The sequence below is a fragment of the Sinocyclocheilus anshuiensis genome, unplaced genomic scaffold (genome assembly GCF_001515605.1).
Source record: "Sinocyclocheilus anshuiensis isolate Anshui unplaced genomic scaffold, SAMN03320099.WGS_v1.1 scaffold534, whole genome shotgun sequence".
NCBI classification, from domain to species: Eukaryota; Metazoa; Chordata; class Actinopteri; order Cypriniformes; family Cyprinidae; genus Sinocyclocheilus; species Sinocyclocheilus anshuiensis.
The window spans coordinates 394214-415457 of NW_015547712.1; the positions used below are offsets into that span (position 1 = coordinate 394214).

A 21244-nucleotide genomic window follows, 5' to 3' on the forward strand; every position below is an offset into this window, starting at 1 on the left:
ATATATATATATATATATATATATATATAATTTATTTATTTATTTTTGCTGAAACCTTGTTTTAATACATATACAACTATATCATCTATTTCCTTGACTATCCCTAGAAAGAAAACTACTTATGGTTGTTCCGCTTTTGAATTTGCTGCCCCAAATGATTGGAATGTGCTACAAAAGCTATTGAAAACTAGAGTCTAATATTCCAGTTGGCTATGTGCATTAAAAAAATTAATAGTAAGCGCTCTGACCTCAACCTGTAAATGTTTTAACTGAGATCCCATTCTTTCTTTTTTTTTCTATGTGCTTTATGTATTGTAATATATGTTTGTATGTTTCTCAGATATTAATTCCTCTCTTATTGAAAATAAGAACTTGTTCTTAATTGACTTGCCTGGTTAAATAAAGGTTTTAAATAAAAAAAATATATATATAGGCCATATCGAAATTATGCAGATGTTATTTAGGCAAGACAACACAGATGAATATGGTAAAAATTGACTAATAGGTATCAGCATACTTTCCTATAGTTGACTGATTAAGTTACACTAAGAATTGCAAAAAGTTTTTGTATTACAAGTTTTCCAAAATGTAATGTCTAAATATGCAACTGAGGCATTATCTAATTAAATATGCACTAATTTGCTTATATTTCCAGAACTGAGGTCTTTCAGGTTCAAAATTATTTTTTTAATTTTCTTGACATATTAGAGTAAAACGTTTAGAGGGGATTTTAGATTGAGTTCTGATTTTATCACTTCATAAATAATATTAACCCCTTAAAGTCCGTGTAAAGAGAATTCTGAGAATTGTTTATAAACACATTATAAATGTTAGAAATCTATTGCAGAAACACATTACAAAGACTCTGAAATATGTAGTACTTGATTGTGGAGTTAAACCGTTAAACAGTTTTTCACCAATTCTGTGTTCGGGTTTTTTTTTTGGGCGGGGCTAAAACGGTGGCTCGATGACGCAATGGAGCCACCGAGCATGGCCCCTCCCCTAACACTGTAAGACATGTGTTCGACTTGAAGCAGCACTGCGCAGATCGATCGGTGTGTGACATCAAAGTACAGAGCTATAGAGAGCAGATGGCTCCTCATGCTTTCGAATCGCTCTTGTGTTCAATTCGAACACACCTAATAACTACAGCGCAGTGATTTGCCCGCTCAATGGCAAGTTACTGCCGTTCGAGTTGCTAACTAGCTATGCCTTCCTCACGCAAATGCATAATACCTGGTTGCAATAATTTACAAAACAGCTCGGTCTCCTCATTTAAATAAGCTGCAGAGGAAGACAGTTGAGAGAGAGACGGCAGCTTTTCCACGAGTGGGCGTGGTTTCAGCGCTGCCAGCGGACACGCCCCCAGCGTCTGAGAGCAGAGAATACTGCTTATTTTTTCAAGATTTTGATAGCTTATTTTATTCACTTGGCGGTTTTTTTTAGCATTCAAATTTGGCTGGGTGGCTAATAACACATTTTTCTGTGGTGTGATAAACTCAGAACACACATTTAATAATGACTTTACACGGACTTTAACTGTCACCGTCCCGTATACGGGACGCCTAAGTTTACTTCACTATAGTACAATTAAATCCTAATATAATCATGGCAAACTATATATCATTGGAAAGGTCTAAGACTCCTAAATAGATATTTTACCATTTTATTTTGTTAGTAATTATATAGGAACAGCAATAGATTCATTTATGACAAGAGTGCAGCAAGAGTCTATGACAAATCTACATCATAACAGGAGTTCTGACCTTTGTCACAAAAAGTCTTCATTTCGTTGCCTTTTTCCCTATCTCATGTTTTAGTAATCATCATAAGTTATATACCATTTGAAAGCTTAAAATCTCAAAATTTATCCTGTGAAAACCATTTTAAAATCAGACATTACGTTACCATAGAAATGGTATTTCAAAATCTTTTAGTGGTCTCCTCCCCCTTAGCGGGGGTGTCATATTACAAAATGTATTATCAGTTTCAGTTCAGTTTAGAGCTTTATTAATCCCCTTGGGGCAATTAATTCAGACTTTCGTGGTGCTTCACATATACAACACTTAACACACACATACATATATTTAAAATACACCAAATACATAAAAAGGGGGAAACAAATGTAAATAAAAAAAATAAAAATAATAATTAATTAACTCAACTGTTTAACTCTAGGGGACTTGGAAAAATTAGCTTATTTTCAAAAATAGTGGAGTGTTCCTTTAAAGCCTGTACTATACTATTTTGCAGAGAAACCCATTCTGGATGAACTTACGCCCAACTACAAAGCGTATGTGCTCCAGCGGCTACCAACATCTCTTTCCTTGACCATCACTGCAAACCTCATCAGTGATGAGAGCTACTGGAAACGCTGCTGTGAAGGTCGCTGGGCTGTCAGTGACATCTCCACATACGACAACAGCTGGAAACGCATGTTCTTCGAGCGTCACCTAGAGAACATCATTGAATTCTTCATCCCGGATGCAACCGACACCAAGACAGTCCTGGATGCGGTGCCACTGTGTCGAAACTATGTAAAGCGACTGAAAGTCTCTCAGCTGCTGCCACCCATCAAAGAGTCACCCAGGTATGACGAGGACGACCGTTCGGATTGTGCCAGCGATACGGGCAGCGAAGGACCCTCCATGGATCACTTTGATTTCCACATTCTGCTCGACAAACTACCGAACCTGGAAGAGCTCAACGTGGTGTATGGAGTGAAAGGATGCGGCATGAACTTTGAGTGGAATTTGTTTGAGTTCACCTTCAGAGACTGCGAATTCCTGGCAAAAGCCCTACATTCCTGCAAGACTTTACAGGTTCAGTTATTGTTATTATTAGTAGTGGTAGTCGGTTTTTCTCGGAAACACAAAAGGATATATTTAGCAGAATGTTCACACCTGTTTTCTTTGTACAAAGAAAGCATATAGTGCGTGCATAATTATTAGGCACGTTGATATTTACATTTACATTTAGTCATTTAGCAGACACTTTTATCCAAAGAATTATGGTCTTTTAGAATCAAAATGTTTATAATCTTGACACAATAAAATATGGTTCATGTAAGTGTTGCTGAAGTCAAGGAGAAATCTCATTTTGAGAAAATGGCCTATAAAAGATATTGAAATTTACATACGCAGACAGATAAAGTGCAATAACGTAAAGACTTGTAGGTGTATTTTGGATACTGAAACATGTTATGAAAAGCCAAATAGCATAAAATGTAAAAATTGACCAGTGCATGAAAAAAAAAAACATGTTTTTGCCTGTAGTGTCTTGCTTTAATGAAAAGATGTTCTCAGTTTGCATGAAAGCCTGTATTAAAGGAACACTCCACTATTTTTGAAAATTGGCTCATTTTCCAACTCCCCTAAACAGCTGGAAACGCATGTTCTTCGAGCGTCACCTAGAGAACATCATTGAATTCTTCATCCCGGATGCAACCGACACCAAGACAGTCCTGGATGCGGTGCCACTGTGTCGAAACTATGTAAAGCGACTGAAAGTCTCTCAGCTGCTGCCACCCATCAAAGAGTCACCCAGGTATGACGAGGACGACCGTTCGGATTGTGCCAGCGATACGGGCAGCGAAGGACCCTCCATGGATCACTTTGATTTCCACATTCTGCTCGACAAACTACCGAACCTGGAAGAGCTCAACGTGGTGTATGGAGTGAAAGGATGCGGCATGAACTTTGAGTGGAATTTGTTTGAGTTCACCTTCAGAGACTGCGAATTCCTGGCAAAAGCCCTACATTCCTGCAAGACTTTACAGGTTCAGTTATTGTTATTATTAGTAGTGGTAGTCGGTTTTTCTCGGAAACACAAAAGGATATATTTAGCAGAATGTTCACACCTGTTTTCTTTGTACAAAGAAAGCATATAGTGCGTGCATAATTATTAGGCACGTTGATATTTACATTTACATTTAGTCATTTAGCAGACACTTTTATCCAAAGCGACATACAAATGAGGACAATGGAAGCAAACAAAATCAACAAAAGAGCAATGACATGCAAGGGCTATGACATGTCTCATAATAATTCTGCACACCTGAATAAAATAAGTTTTTCGCTTCCAGCCTTCATGGACAATTATATATCACTTATGAATGATTAAATACAAAATTAATAGTAGTTATTAAGATTGATGTGGTTTGGAATTGGTAAAATGTGTTTGGAAAAAAAATATGATCAGAATATTAACGTGCCTAACAATTATGCACGCACTGTATAGGGATCAGGGACTGTTAAGCTCCAAGAAGAACAACGTTAATAGTAAAAAAAAATTGAGATAGGAGGAAAAATTCTATTTCAATGCAGGGGAACAATACTTTTGCAAGAGAGTGTAAAGTTTCTTGAAAGAACGCAACACTTTTGCAAAAGAAAACATTAAGTTTCTCAGATGAATGCAATACTTTTGTGAGAGAATGCGAAGTTACTCAGGGGAATGCAATACTTTTGCAAGAGAGTGTAAAGTTTCTCGGGGGGAACGCAATTCTTTTGCGAGAGAGTGTAAAGTTTCTCGGGGGAACGCAATACTTTTGCGAGAGAGTGTAAAGTTTCTCGGGGGGAACACAATTATTTTGCGAGAGAGTGTAAAGTTCTTCGAGCGGAACGCAATACTTTTTCGAGATAGTGTAAAGTTTCTCGGGGGAACACAATACTTTTGCGAGAACATGTAAAGTTTCTCGGGGGGGACTGCAATACTTTTTTGAGAGAGTGTAAAGTTTCTCAGGGGGAACGCAATACTTTTGCGATAGAGCGTAAAGTTTCTTGGGGGGAACGCAATACTTTTGCGAGAAAGTGTAAAGTTTCTCGGGGGGAACGTAATACTTTTGCGATAGAGCGTAAAGTTTCTCGGGGAACGCAATGCTTTTGTGAGCAAGTGTAACGTTTCTCGGGGGAATGTAATACTTTTGTGATAGAGCGTAAAGTTTCTCAGGGAACACGATACTTTTGTGATAGAGCGTAAAGTTTATCAGGGAACACAATACTTTTGTGATAGAGCGTAAAGTTTCTCGGGGGAACACAATACTTTTTTGCGATAGAGCGTAAAGTTTCTCGAGGGGAACGCAATACTTTTGCGAGAAAGTGTAAAGTTTCTCGGGGGAACGCAATACTTTTGCGATAGAGCGTAAAGTTTCTCGGGGGGAACTCAATACTTTTGCGAGAAAGTGTAAAGTTTATCAGGGGAACGCAATACTTTTGCGATAGAGCTTAAAGTTTCTCAGGGGAACGCAATACTTTTGCGAGAGTGTGTAAAGTTTCTTGGGGAATGTAATACTTTTGCAGAAGAAAACCCAGTTTCTCAGGGAATGCAATAGTTTTATGGGAGAATGTCAAGTTTCTCGGATGACCGCAATACATTTGCTAAAGAACACAAAGATTCTCGGGGGAAACAAATATTTTTGCGAGAGAATGCAAGAGCATTGAAATTATTTTTCTGTGCTTCCATATTCATTAGTCATTTTTATTATTTGTTTAAAATTTCATTTTAGCTGTATTTTGATTTTTTATTTATTAAATTTTTTAACAATCAATCCCTATAAGATAATAAGGTTAAAACTGAAAAACAAAGCAAATCCCGCACACTACCAATCTTTTCAAAAAGTATCAAAAACATTTTTAACAACAACGTTTTGGTCTCATGACCTTCATCAGGTATATTCTCCTATAATATGCCTGATGAAGGTCATGAGACCGAAACGTTGTTAGTAAAACATTTTTTGATACTTTTTGTAAAGATTGGTAGTGTGCGGGGTTTGCTTTGTTTTTAATTTAATTAATTAAAATGATTTTATTTTCAGTTTTATTTCAATTCAGTATTTTCAATTGTTTTATTTTATTTCATTTGGTTGTAAAATTCCCACTTTTTGCACCAGGTCTTCAGGATCCATCGCAGTAAGGTGGATGATGAGAAGTGTTGTCTGCTCGTGAGCCAACTGCTGGATCACCCGTCCCTACAGGAGCTCGACTTTTCACATAATCACATCGGCGACCGCGGAGCCCGAGCCATCGGAAAACTCCTGAACCACAGTCAGCTGAAGAGACTGGTCATCTGCAACAACCAGATCAGAGGTCCAGGAGCTCAGGCACTGGCTCATGCTCTGTCCAAAAACACCATCCTGAGGTCCCTCAACCTGAGGCTCAACCGCATCGTGGATGAAGGGGGTCAAGCTCTAGCTCAGGCTCTGGTGAAGAACAAAACCCTGGTGAACCTTCATCTGCGGGGAAATAACATGACCGAACCCACGGCCGTGGCGCTGTCTCAGGCCCTGGTGGAGAACCGTACCCTCAAGAACCTAAACCTGCCCAACAACAGACTGGGAGTTGTGAGTAAACCTCAGAATATTATGTTTCAAACACATTTTCCTCTCCTTTTTTTCCTCAGCTTGGTTTTGGTACATGTGCATAAGAGTTTCAACAACATTTGATTCAACAACGACAATATAAATATAAATATAAAATAAAATATAAATATAAAATAAATAAATAAATATTTAATAAAACAATTGATCAATATTAAACAAGAACAAGCAAAAAATTAAAACAAAAATTAAAACAAGTCTATCTATCTATTTATTTTTTGGCAGATATGTTTCTCATTTTCAGCATAAACTTCACTTAATTTTGATAATTTTACGGAAAACAGGATTTAACAGGATCTTTCACCTGAGATGCAAAAATCACATAAGAAAGTGAGTCTTGTTTTCTGTAAAAAATATCAAAATTAAAGTTTATGCTGAAATGAGAAAAATATTTGCCGATGGGATAGGAAAATTAAAACTTGTTTACCCTTTGTAGTAATTTTATTTTTCTTACCCCATTGGCAATTTTTTTTCTCTCTCTTTTTTTTAGCGTAAACTTAAATTCATTTTTATATATTTTTTTTTGGAAAATAATATATTTTACCTGAGATGCAAAATAACAAAATATTAAGTCTTGTTTTCTGAAAAAAATTTAGAAAAATATCTGCCAATGAGGTAGGAAAAATAAGCTTGTTTTCTCTTTGTATTAATTTTATTTTTCTAATTTTTAGCATAAACTTCTCTCTCGCTATATAAATAAATAAATATATATATGTGTGTGTGTGTGTGTGTGTGTGTGTGTGTTTTTTACATAAAACAAGACTTACTTTCATATGTTATTTTGGATCTCAGGTAAAAGATATTAAATGCTGTTTTCTGAAAAATTATCAAAATTAAGTGAAGTTTATGCTAAACATTTAATTTAAGTGTTTTGTCGCATATAGTGACAAAACACTTTAGCAACTGCATTAATAACATTCTGGCAACCATCAACAACACCCTAATATCATATTGCAATTTTGCTTTATTTTTACTATTCCTGTTTAACATGTTATCGATGAGAAACAAAGGACTTTTTAAAGCATTTAATTGTGTATAAAGAGATGAATATGAAATGATGCAGCCCTGTGGTTCATGTTGAATTATTCATGGCTGGCGGATAGACGCGTGCTAACAGACATGTGGGATGGGGATTACCTCTCTCCTGGGATGGATTCCTGCATTTACCCGCTCCTCCCATTTCCGTTTCAAGGCAAATCATATTTCAAACAATCACTTCTCATTCAGGAAAGAGCTCTGACACTCCTCACCAGAAACATTAGTCTACACACTCAGAATGAAAGCGTCTCAGTGCAGCCGAGCTGCAAAATGTGATATGCTTTATCATCAGAGTACTTCGACCTTGAGATGCATAAAGTGCAATGCCATTTACACTAGTATCAGATTTTATGGTTAGCGCCGAATCTCTCTAAGTCACATACTGAATTATGTTATTCTATTTAAACATGGTATGAAATCATCAAAAACATTGCACTTTCAGTGTCAACAGGAAACAAATTTGACTCTATTTCTGTGTTTCTGCTCTTACTGTGAATTATTCATCAGTGCATCTTTCGTCATTTTTTTCTGAAATTGCTTTTTCATTTGAAGCCACCTAAATGTGGGCTACTAGTTAATGTTAAAATATAGTCATTGTTTTAGGCTACTGTAGGTAATGAATCATTTAATGCAACAAAGTTTAGCAATAATACCAAATAGTGTCAAATTTGAAAAGAAAAAAAAAAAAAGTAATTCGGATACTTTCAATGTCAGTATATGGGATTTATTTTCACCCATTTTAACATACACAATGTAAAAATTATATAATATTGCAGTTTACAGTCTGTAAGATTTTTTTTGAAAGACATTAATATTTCTATTCAGCAAGGATGCATTAAATAGATCAAAAGTGACAGCAAAAACATTTATAATGTTGCAAAAGATTTCTATTTCAAATAAATGCTGTTCTTTTGAGCTTTCTGTTCATCAAAGAATCAAAGAAAAATAGACAAATAAAAAAAGACATCAAAAAGACAAATAAAAGGAAAAACATAAAAAAAATAAATAAAATCCATCACAGTTTCCACAAACATATGAAGCAGCACAACCGTTTTCAACATTGATAATAATCAGAAATGTTTCTTGAAATCAGCATATTAGAATGATTTCTGAAGGACTGGAGAAATGATGCTGAAAACTCAGCTTTGATCACAGGAATAAATTACATTTTACAATATATTCACATAGAAAACAGTTTTCACAATTTTAATGTATTTTTGATCAAATAAATACAGCCTTGGTGAGCAGAAGAAACTTCTTTAAAAAACATTTAAAAATCTTACTGACCCCAAACTTTTAACAGTGCTGTAGGTCTTAATAAATTGGCATAGTTCTCCACTGTTTTATATTTGTTGTGGTGAAATGTCCTTTTTTAACTTTTACGCTCATGTACCACCGCTCACATTCATTCATAATAGACAAATCAAGTATTGCCCTCTAATTTACTTATTTAATATGATTTACTGGAAATATGTTAAATTACAGAAGTAAAATGGGTCGCAAATGCCATTTCATGTTGACTTTGGTTTAAAATAAGAAGCCTTGAATTAAATAAATGGACGCAAGGACTTCTTTAATGAACCTCACACACAGTTATTTTTCAGATTTGTGTGGAATACAGCACGTTGCTCCAAAAGAGACGTCACGTCTCCTGTGTGTCTCCTGCAGGACGGCGGTAAGGTTCTGGAGGAAGGGATGTCCCACAACAGCAGTCTGGTGGAGTGTGACATTCGGCTGACCGATGTGGCTCAGGACAGTGAGTACTGCATCACTCAGGCTCTACGGGCCAATCAGAGCCAGGCTGCATGCAAAAAATCAAACACAAATATGATCCCAGTGCCAAAGTCTGAGCCGGACATGCTGTGCCTGTCAGAGAATAATTACTGGCCAATGAAAAACATTGTAAACAAATAAAAAAATGACCAAAATCATTCTTATTATATCTGTTATTCTTAACTAACAGATATCAGTATACTTTGCATAGTTCATATTTCACCCTAAAATTAAAATAATAAATGATTGAAATTTATTTAGCATAAAATGAATCCTAGAAATTTTTGTGTTGCTTTATTTTCATGAGAATATTTTAATTATTATTATTATTTCACATTATATTAATCATCATTTGAAAGGGGAATGTCCTTAAAGGGTTAGTTTACCCAACAATGAAAATTAGCTCATAAATTACTCATCCTCAAGTCATCCTATAGGTGTATATGACTTTCTTCTTTCAGACGAATCCACATATATAATGTCAGTGCAAAAACCCTGATGGCTTTATTTTATACTGTATATGCAGAATATAATTTCCTATTTTTTCCTTTTGATTTTGTGAAATATGACCCAGATGTGATAGAATAGCATAACTGAAAATCTAAAAGGTTTTCCAAATTCAATCCTAAATAAGAGGAAATTATTAAAAATGAATAAAAGAAAGTTTCAATGAGAACATTTTTATTACTTCATATTTTAGTAAGTTGATTAATCACAGTACATTAAGACAATTGTTATATTACAAATTAGAAATATTATATTTAAACATGCAAATTATGCATTAAATATGCACTAATTTGCATACATATATGTAAAACTGTAGAATTTGGTGCATGTAAGTGCTGCTGAAGTGGAGAAACAAACTCATTTTTTAGAAATTACCTTTAAAAGAAATGTATTTGAAATATACAAACTCAAATAGTTAAAGTTTAATAAACACTTAAATGTGTATTTTGTATTTTTTTTTATTTTGTATTTTTTAGTTTTATGGAAATCATGTTATGGAAGCAAAATAACACAAAAATAAATTGCGTAAAAACAATGGTTTTACCTGTAGTGTCTTACCTTAAACAATGAAATGAAATACTGACAATATTCACTACATGTCAATACAAATATACTATCATTCACAACCACACTTGAACAGATGTTAAGAGCAGCATGTTTGGCTCAAATGTTGGCGTGTATGTGGGCTGTGTGTGACAGACTGATGGTGATTGTGGGTTTGTTGGTGCTGATAGAGCGTTTGATCCCACAGGGAGAATTAGCTCATAATTAGTGAGCGTTTATTAAGTGGCAAAAGTCACTGACAGCGAACGTGTTGAAGCTGGAGAATCAGAGCCAGCAGAGCAGCTATAGTTACACTCAATCAATCACTGTTAGACACTGTTCATTTCATTGAGCACGTACATATCTCATTTTAAACTTATTTTACTTATGCAACAAGAAAAAAAAGAGGTTTTATCCCAGAATTGATTATTTTATTCTTTAGAAATTGTTTGGATTGTGAAAAGTGGACATTACATACACTATCGTTCAAACGTTTGGAGTCAGTAATTATTTTATTTTATTTTTTTATTCGAATTTTTATTCATGCATAAAATTGATGAAAAGTGACAGTAGAGACATGTATATTGTTACAAAACATTTCTATAAATTTTAAATAAATGCTGTTCTTTTAATCTTTCTACTCATTAAAGAATCCTGAAAATAATGTGTCGTGGTTTCCAAAAAACAAATTCATAAGCACAACTGTTAACAACATTGATATTAATCATACATGTTTCTTGAGCAGCAAATCAGCATATTAGAATGATTTCTGAAGATCATGTGACACTGAAGACTGGAGTAATGATGCTGAAAATTCAGCTTCGATCACAGAAATCAATTACATTCTAACAGATATTTACATAGAAAACAGCTGTTTTAAATTGTAAAAAATATTTCGCAATTTTTACTGTATTTTTGATCAAATAAATGCAGCCTTGATGAGCAGAAGAGACTTCTTTCAAAAACATTACAAAAAAAAACAACAACCCCAAACTTTTGAATGCTACTGTACCTGGAACAAGAGAATGAGAGCTAAAACAATGCCTACATAACTTATTGCCAATTGGTTAACATTTTTAATAGTCCACACAGCCTCAGACGTTATCTGAAAAGAACTGATTTTAGAGTGAAGTAAGAGCAAGTTATTACATATTTGATCAAATATAATGTGCACTGGTGCATATTATTCACTGTAAGGCCAGCAGTGTGTATAAAGAAAGTAAACAGGGTGATTTTTGATTTCATGCTGACTTTAATGTCATCCTGATTCAAATTAAACACATATTCAACTTGGACACATATTTGGCCTCCAACCTGAGATATGCTACAAACTGTATAGGCAACATAGTGTTTACAGACACAGTGTGATGTGACATTGATAATTGTGTAAGCACTGTTTGCACTGAAATGGCCTTTATCAGCATAAAAACATCGTGCATGGCATCAAAACGGCAGGGAACTACAATAATCATCCATGCTTATAAAGTATCATTTGGTCAGAATTTGTTTCTGCATTGTGATACTGTACATCACATCGGATGTGATTATTGACACTCACACAATGTTATTCAACACAATACCTTTATATCAGTAGCCATACTGACGTTTACTGTATGCACACATGTAATGGTCAAATAAACAATCATGACAATTTCTGTGCACATAAACATTTCTTTTTTTTTATATACAAAATGTTTTGTATTACATTTTGTCAAGACATAAAACATCTTTCCAAAATTACAAGATGTGGTCACCTGCAAAATTTTGTCATTGCATAATAGGATGAACCTCTTGAAATATGTCCTGGTCATATTTTACCCTAAAATTCAAATAATATATGATTTAAATTTATTTAGCATAAAACGAATCCTAGCATTTCATTTTTTGTATTGTATTATTTTTATATTTGTATAATACTAATAATTATTAATTGTTATTATTATTATAATTTCACATTATAGTAATCATCATTTGAAAGGGGAATGTCCTTAACGGTCATGAAATAATGTCAATGCAAAAAAAACCTAATGGTTATATTTTATATATGCAAAATATAATTCCCTATTTTGTCCTTTTGATTGTGTGTGTGAGATATATGACCCAGATGTGATAGAATATCATAACTGACAATCTAAAAGGTTTAACAAATTAAATCCTTAATAAGAGGAAATCACTAAAAAATCATTTTTAAAACGTTTAAATGAGAAACAAATGGTAAATATTATTATTACTATTACTTCATATTTTCGTAATCAATATTTGAATGGGAAATGTGCTGATTAGTCATGATAATATCACAACAAAAATATGTCACAAAATATGTCAAAAAAAAAAAAAAACCCTGATGATTTCATTTTCTACATGTAAAATATAATTTCCTGTTTTTTTTTTACTTTTGATTTAGGGTGAAATGTGACCCAGACATATTTGAATATCATAACTAAAAATCTGAAAGGTTTACCAAATTAAATATCTAATAAGAGGACATTTTTATTATTAAAATTAAGTTTAAAAAATGAGTTAAGTACCTTATGAGTTCACACCTTATGATTTGAATGATTTTATGAAATGATTTTAAACTTACTCTGGAATGTTTTAAACTACAGGATGAAGTGATTTGGAAGCGTAAAGACTGTGAAGGAGTTTGACTGTATTTGAGTCTGTTCTGTGCTTCAGTCGCTGGCCTTTAATTCACTCTGATATTTACAGTATGTTCATATGTCAGAGCTCATGCAGAGGTTCACTGTACTGTCATATATTATGCCATCAGTTTGGGCTTTTATAGATTATTTTGCCAATGCTTTATACAGATGAGTTTGAATTCTGTTAAAACAACGTATCAAAGGTTTGGTGCAGATGTAAGTGAAGACCATTCCCAACAAAGATATCAATATACTGCAGAAAATATTTTCCCTTCTCTTGGTAGATTATAATGGTAATTTGTGTATTTGAAGGAACAGAAACATGTATATTTCTATTTTTATTTTTAAGATTCATTTTGAACATCATTTGAGTGTCAGCTGTTATTTTTAGTCCTGCTTTTCTCTGTTTTTGGCAAGGACTGATCTTAATGCTCAAAATGATTACGACTTTTCTTTTCACAGCAACTTGGGAAACATATAAATGCGATGTCAACACCAAAGCTGTTAAATAATTAAACATGAACACTAAAATAACAGTCTCAGGCACTTCCATTCCTATAAAAAGAAGAGGTAGTTGCAGAAAAAACAAAACAAAAAAACAACCAGAATGCTTTAGTTGATCCTACCTTCATATATTAAATATTATCTTACATAGATTAGATAATGTTTATTAAATATGTATTTTTTTGAGGTTCTCATGTCCTTTAGGTGCATGTATTAAATTATTCATAGCACTGACACCGTTGCCATAAATAGATCAGAAGAAAAAGGTGTTTATGAATAGTTTTTAACGGAATCATTTCTGTATCATGCCTTATTTTAATAAGTGATTTTATGCTCATAATGGTTTTATTATTTATTTAAAAATGGATTAATATTTTTATGCCTAATATTTTTAAGCTCTATAAATTATAATCATTTCATGTCTGAGCTGTTGATTTGTGTTTCTGGTAAACAGTCAATATCCTGGGATCCAACATAGTGTTATTTGTCGTGTTGTTTAACGTGTGTGTGTGTGTGTGTGTGTGTGTGTGTGTGAGTGTGTGTGTGTGTGTGTTTATATATACACTCCAAGTAGAACTGAAAGTGTTTTGTAACATTCCAATTGAATCATCAAAGAGGAAATGATAGAAATGTCCATTTCACATTTGCTGTTTTCATTTGAAGTAAACATGAACTCAAATAAACCCTGTTTACTTTGTTAATATGTTTTCATGTGAACGATTTTTCAATGCATGTTATTGCAAAGTAATAATACCATGACTTGCTCCACCTCTGAAATGACTTTTCTTTTTGGATGATGTTTTGGGTTATTTTTCAGCCCTTATTCTCCAATCACCTTACACGATCTAATCAATGGATCAAGTTTTACATTTTTACAAGGATCATTTTACATTTGTCTTTTTTCTTTTTAATATGGTGTTATAATTCAAAAATATGACATATTATGAAAGTAAATTGGTTTGTGAATGCCATTTCTTTTTGACTTCACATGCAAAGTGAGAAGTAGTTTGCCAGATTTTGCCATCATTGAAGAAGCTGAAAAAGTGTTGATATATTAAAGGGATAGTTCACCCAAAAATGAAAAACTGATGTTTATCTGCTTACCCCCAGGGCATCCAAGATGTAGCTGACTTTGTTTCTTCAGTAGAACACATATGATGATTTTTAACTCCAGCCGTTGCAGTCTATCAGTCGTATAATGCATGGCAATGGTAACAAAATCTATGAGAGTAAAAAAAACATGCACAGACAAATCCAAATTAAACCCTGCGGCTCGTGACGACACACTGATGTCCTAAGACACGAAACGATCGGTTTGTGCAAGAAACCGAACAGTATTTATATAATTTTTTACCTCTAATACAGCACTATGTCCAACTTCCTTGAGGGCGCGCACGGCATCCGGTGCGTGAGGTGTGTACACTCTCTGGCGTAGTTTACGCAAGCGCTGGAAGTGATCTCTCGCGCGTATACGTCACTCATTGTTTACACAGTGCACAGTCATTGTAGGTACGACGGCTAATCAAAATGGTACTTACTTGCGCTTATCCGGATTGTTCAAACCGACTTAAAACTAAAAGATTACGTTCTCTCGCGCGAACTCATTCGGGAGTGGTGACTTTCCACGTATTCCCAACTTCTGAGCCTGCTCGCCTGAAGTTATGGTTGATTGCTCTTCGGCTGGATATCAACACACCCATTAATGTAAACTATGCCAGAGCGTGTACACACCTCACGCACCGGATGCCGTGCGCGCGCTCAAGGAAGTTGAACATAGTGGTGTATTAGAGGTAAAAAATGATATAAATACTGTTCGGTTTCTCGCACAAACCGATCGTTTCGTGTCTTAGGACATCAATGTGTCGTCACGAGCCGCAGGGTTTAATTTGGATTTGTCTGTGCATGTTTTTTTTACTCTCATAGATTTTGTTACCATTGCCATGCATTATACGACTGATAGACTGCAACGGCTGGAGTTAAAAATCATCATGTGTTCTACTGAAGAAACAAAGTCACCTACATCTTGGATGCCCTGGGGGTAAGCAGATAAACATCAAATGTTTCATTTTTGGGTGAACTATCCCTTTAATAAACGCCAGCCTGCATTTGTTATGAACAAATGTAATTATGAGCCATTCAACTTTGTCTAAAGTTGTTTTTGTACATTTTTTTCTATTGCACATTTAGGTGGAAAAAGTAAACAATCTTACATTTGGCATACTGAAACAAACATTTCTGAAACAACAAAGAGAAAAAACTTAGTAAATGGGACCTGTTTTCTATTTAATAAAACAAATTCCATTTAAAATGTGCAATATTAATTTGAAGTCAACATGATCTCAAATTAACCCAATATTTACTTTTTGTGTTAATGTGTTTTAATATGAACAATTTGTCAATGCATGTTATGTTATTAATATAAAATGTTTCTGTCTTGCTAGCGTTTTGGATTTCACCTTATTTTCAACCCTTAAGGCCCGTTCACTCCAAGAACAATAACTATACAGATAACTAGCATCCACACTAGCGGACGATATCGTCTGTTTATTCTAAGCGCACGTTCATCTGCCACTTTAAATTCTCGAGCTCGTTATAGCAGGATTGATTCTGATTGGCTGTCAATGTTTTTATCGTTCATCAGCTGGAAAAAAACATTATAAAAAAGTTATTACAACGATATCGTTTCTCTGTACCTTTATCGTTATAGCTGTGGTGTGCTATTCTTTAATATATTGAGAACGATTTTTAGAACTATATCTTTATCGTTATCTTTATAGCTATCGTCCTTGGTGTGAACAGGCCTTTAATGTCCAACCATTTTTCATGATCCAGTCAATTCTCCATGGATAAAGTTTTACATTTTTACAAGGATCATTTTACTTTTCTCATTTATTCTCTTGGAATATGTTGTTTTACCTGAAAATATGTAATAGTATGCAAGTAAAATGGGTTTAAAATGCCATTTCATGTTGATTACAAATGCAAAATGAGAAGTTGTTGAAGAAGCTGAATATGGTGCGTCACAAGTGTGCAAATATATCAATAAAAGCCAGACTGCGTTTGTTATGAAGAAATGCAATCATGTGCCATTTAGAGGGAAAGGTAAAGATTCGTACAAACATTTCTGTACCATTCTGTTCATTTTACAAATGTAACACCATGTTTGTGTTCTCGTCCTTATGCTAACGCTATAACGAAGTCTCCACGCAGGATCCATTACGGTGCAGCGAATGGTGGTCGTGACCGGTGCAGCCCTCGTTGCGGTGAATAATCAGTACGGGAAAATACAGCGCGTCCTGATAGGCCGGCGGAGAAGGTGGGCTCTCCTCATTGGCCGACTGACCGGCCAGGCATCGCGTGCTTTCCGTCGGACAGCTGGGATCGTTCAGGCTACTACTGCGACTTCGCCAGAGACAGCTGCGATGCGAGCCGTACAAACGGCCTAGCGAGAACCGGCTTCCACTGAAAGGCAAACGTGGACTGCTGCTGTTGCAGATGCTCAACGCACTGCGTGAGAAAATCGATGAGCTGCTTATGGACCGATGGCAGTGTTCGCAGTTCTGCCGATATCCACCGAAGCCGTTTCCGCCAGCCGCGCCGATGCCACGCGGCGAGAACGTGTTGCAGCTGGACTGCTGCGCCAGATCCATGAGCACGGCTTCGGAGTAACTGGGAACGAGCTGTTGATTGGAGCGAATGTGCCACTCGAGCTCTGTGCTGTCGATGGTATTGACCCGCGGGATGTGGCGGCAAAACGGACGCTCATCCAGAGGCGTAACAGCGATGTAGTCGAACCCGAAAAGCTTCTCCACGTGATAGTGAATATATGCCGTGCGGTACTCCGTCAAGACCCGCAACGGCCAGGATAAAGTCAACGCCGCCGCCAACCAGAAGCTGCACTGCGACGCATACCAAGGCAAGCGATCTGGATCCGCAAAAGCAAGCATGTATTCCTTAAACTCGACGTTTTTTAGATGCATCCCTTCACGCGCTTCCATATAATCGTCCAATCCTTCGTTCTCGGTGAAGAACCGCGCTCTTTGCGTCAAATAGGAGTTCTCGGACTCGACATTGGCGAAACTAAAGCACTTAGTGAAGCGCAACTTGGTCACCGGAAAGCCTTCCAGTCCTGTGAGGTGTTTCGAAATGTCTTTAACCCCACAGTTCCCGTAATCGAACTCGGCCTCTGCGATGTGCGTGTTGACGCGCTCGTGGTAAACCTGCGTGCTCGTGTAGGCGTCGCCATTGCGATACCGCGTCACTTGTCTCATCCGGCGTACGTAATGGTAACTTATAGCCTTCCACCAGATGCACGGCGTGGCTTGTTGCATGCGTTGCACACGCTCGGCGACGCTTTCCAGGTCTACTTTAAACTGGAGTTCATTGCGCGAGTAGCAGTGCCAACACTCCACCAGGTAAACCACGTAGAGCATGACGAGGAAGGCCACCGGGATGTAGATGTAGCCGTTGGAACAGGGACTGTCGTGGTACAGCATGGACTTGCCTTTGAAAGCACTGTCGAAGGTGAGGCGTGTGACCTTCGTGACCTGGCACCAGGTCATCGCGATCAAGCAGCAGTACATCAGCAGTGAGAGTAGGAGGCATTTCCAGTGTGAGTCGCGGCACAGGGACTTGCTCAAAGACTGCTTTACGGGTCGTTGCTGTAAGATATGAACAATAAAGAGAAAGAGAGAGGTGAAAAAACACAAATGGTTCCATGAAGAACTTTTAATCTTTCCATTTCACAAATGGTTCTCTAGTGGAGAAAGGTTCTTTAGATGTTCTTCACACTAAGAGAAAATGGTTCTCTTAAGAACTGTTTATTGAACGGTTGTTTGGGGAACCAAAAATGGTTCTTCTACACTCTTATACGATTTGAGGTGAAACATGAGTGTACTGCTTCTACACTCTTAAAAATAAAGGTTCTGTATTGTCATTGATGATTCCATGAAGAAATTCGAGCATGGCACTGCGTCATTACGTCACGTGTGTAAACATAAAGAAAGAGCCCGGCTAGTTGGCTATATCGCATGTGAGGATCCTGCAGGTGGCGGATCATTAATAGCCTTTTCTCACAGCAGCTGGAATAATTAAATGTATCATTTTGATGGCGGATTGTAATCCAGAAAGGATTATGTGTTTATGAAACACATGTGACTGAAATGAAATAAGCCTATATTCCAGTTTTAAATGTGCATCTGATTACAGATAGCTTTTTTGGGTTAAAAGAATTTCTTTATGTGAAATTCGAATGGTATGACAATTAGAGATTAGACAACAGAAATTGAAATCTACACGCTAATACACAGTCACGCAATGCTGATGATTTTAACATGAACAATTTGAGAACAAAGTATAAGAGTAATAATTTGCATTTGCATAACCGATCGTTAGATTTAATCACAGCGCGATTTATTGTAATGCTTTTTTCCTCAGTTGGCAGACTTGTTATTTGTTCAGATGACAATATATCCGGTGAAAATTCTTATTTGGGTCATATATTCCAAGACATAGGCTAGAATCTGTGATTCCTAAGTACAGTATCCACACCGGTGCGATGACTGACAGCCACACATACTCCTCAAAACATTAGATCATCACAAATCATTTGATTCAGATCGGGACTTTGGAATGGGTTCACGAATAATTTGATTCTCGGGACTTCGGAACGGGTTCACGAATCATTTGACTTCGGAACGGGTTCCCGAATCATTTGTTTCTCGGGACTTCGGAACGGGTTCACGAATCATTTGATTCTCGGGACTTCGGAACGGATTCACGAATCATTTGATTCTCGGGACTTTATAACGGGTTCACAAATCATTTGATTCTCGGGACTTCAGAACGGGTTCACGAATCATTTGATTCTCAGGACTTCGAACCGTGTATCGCAAATCTTTTTCCTGATTTCTTTTTTCATTAAACAGTAGAAAACATAAAATCAGTAAGGCAGTACAGTTATAAAAACAAAACAAATAAAAAATAAATAAAGTATACACAAATACAAATCTCAAGAAAATTAACCATGGTTTTATTATATATATATTTTTAAACTGATCACTCAGTTCCTCGGTTTCTTGGAGAGCTAAAAATGGTTATTTTATGACAGAGGTGGCCAAACTTTTCAGTATGAAGCGTCAAAAATCTAACTTTTGTAAAACTTTATACATTATAATATTGGATATCATGCAAGTAAATCATGCATATCCAATATTATAATGTATAAAGTTTTACAAATGTTTAAATAAACTTTTAAATATTTTTTTAAATAACACATTTTAAATAATTGTAATGACATTTTTAAATAATATTTAAATACAATTCACTTGAATTGAACTTGAAATTTTGAGGTAATAGTATTTTCTTGTAAAACATACTCCAATAATCTTTGTTTAATATTCAGAATTTGTTTTTAAAGAGTACAAATGAGAACGTTTATAATATTGTAGATATATAGTTCTTATTGACCTCAGTGATTCTGCTTTAAGAGTATTTTGTTGATGGTTCTGGAAAAGCCTTTGTTTGAGAGAACGAATGGACAAAATACAAATATCGTATTCATGCTGAGCAAGCTTCTCAGGCTTTTATTTTGCCGTTTCTGGAGTATGTATGTGATTGCATGGCTGTCTTATGCCCTTAACATGACAGCTGGCATTAAATAATTAATGATGTTCTTCCATAATTATCCGCTGTACCTTTTACCGTGGCCCTTGGAGCAGCTCACGACTGGAGCTCTCAGCGGGAATCGCAGCACTTATGACAAGTAGCCCTTATGAAGTATTTCTCAGCCATTAATATACAATGCATTATACTCTCATTTGTATTTGAGTCTCCTCACATATTTTGTTATTTGAGGGAATTCTGTTCTTCTGAGTGAGGATCCTAGAAAATCAGTGCGAGGTAAAATATTATATTTATATAATTATATTTATATGTCCTGTGGATCAGCAAGCATCACTTGCATTAATGACTGATTTCATAAATCTTCTATGGGAAAACGACTGAATAAAAGATGGATTATAAAAGACTTGACTTTCTTTAAAAACAAAACGGCCTTCTCGGGTTTTGCCAAATAATATTGAAATTTAATCAATAACCTGGAGTCATTATAGGGGACCAGTGAGTTTGAGGTTTTACAGAAAAAAGATGGTTCATGAAACATGCTGATATTGACCAAACATCAAGGAATGACTGCACAAGCGTCAGAGAGTCGCTGAAGTGTATTTAAAAGTCGAAAGAGACGATTAAAGCATGTCTTTCTTGAAATAATAAAGTTATTTTGCATGGTTAGAATAAACCAAAACACCCTAACCAGGGTTATTGTCATTAACTAAAACTATTTAGTTTAAAACTAATTATAGTTTTTATTAATATTTTGAATTAGATTTAGTTTGTATATTTTTGTGTTTACATTTTAATTTGTTACATTTTTAGTCATTGTGTGTGTGTGTGTGTGTGGGGGGGGGGGGGGGGGATGAGAGGTCAGATGCAGGTTGTAAGCATGCATGAGGAGAGAGAGTGTGCGCGCATGCGTGACCGGATTGTGTTTGTCATGCAGGAAGGTTCAACATCACATTGCACAATTAGTATGGTTGAACTGGATCATCAAAGGTCAGCAGCAAAGACATTGATTAATAAAATGGGATTAGATACATTTTTGTTATTTAACATATTTAATTATTTCAGGTTTGCGTCATATTCTGAGTTTGCATTTCACTGTTTTAATTCATTTTGATGAATACTAAATCAGTTTTTTTGTGAGTGGGATGAATTAATGCACATTCACATTTAGTCTAGAACTACAGTAACATCATTGTTCACACAGCGCACACAACTCCTCTGCACTTCCGATTTCTCCCAATAT

The 21244-nt window shown here is 35.6% G+C and overlaps 1 protein-coding gene and 1 pseudogene across 1 annotated transcript in view; one reads left to right on the forward strand and one right to left on the reverse strand.

Moving 5' to 3' along the window:
* The window catches only part of LOC107704032 (T-complex-associated testis-expressed protein 1-like), a 9614-nt pseudogene extending 309 nt beyond the window's left edge, over positions 1-9305 (forward strand).
* Positions 9306-16282: 6977 nt separating this feature from the next.
* The window catches only part of tmem151ba (transmembrane protein 151Ba), a 7462-nt gene continuing 2500 nt past the window's right edge, over positions 16283-21244 (reverse strand). Inside the window, exon 2 of the mRNA XM_016506866.1 lies at positions 16283-18041. Within this exon, the coding sequence (XP_016362352.1) occupies positions 16569-18041 (1473 nt within the window). The 3' untranslated portion in view covers positions 16283-16568. The remainder of the gene's footprint in view (positions 18042-21244) is intronic.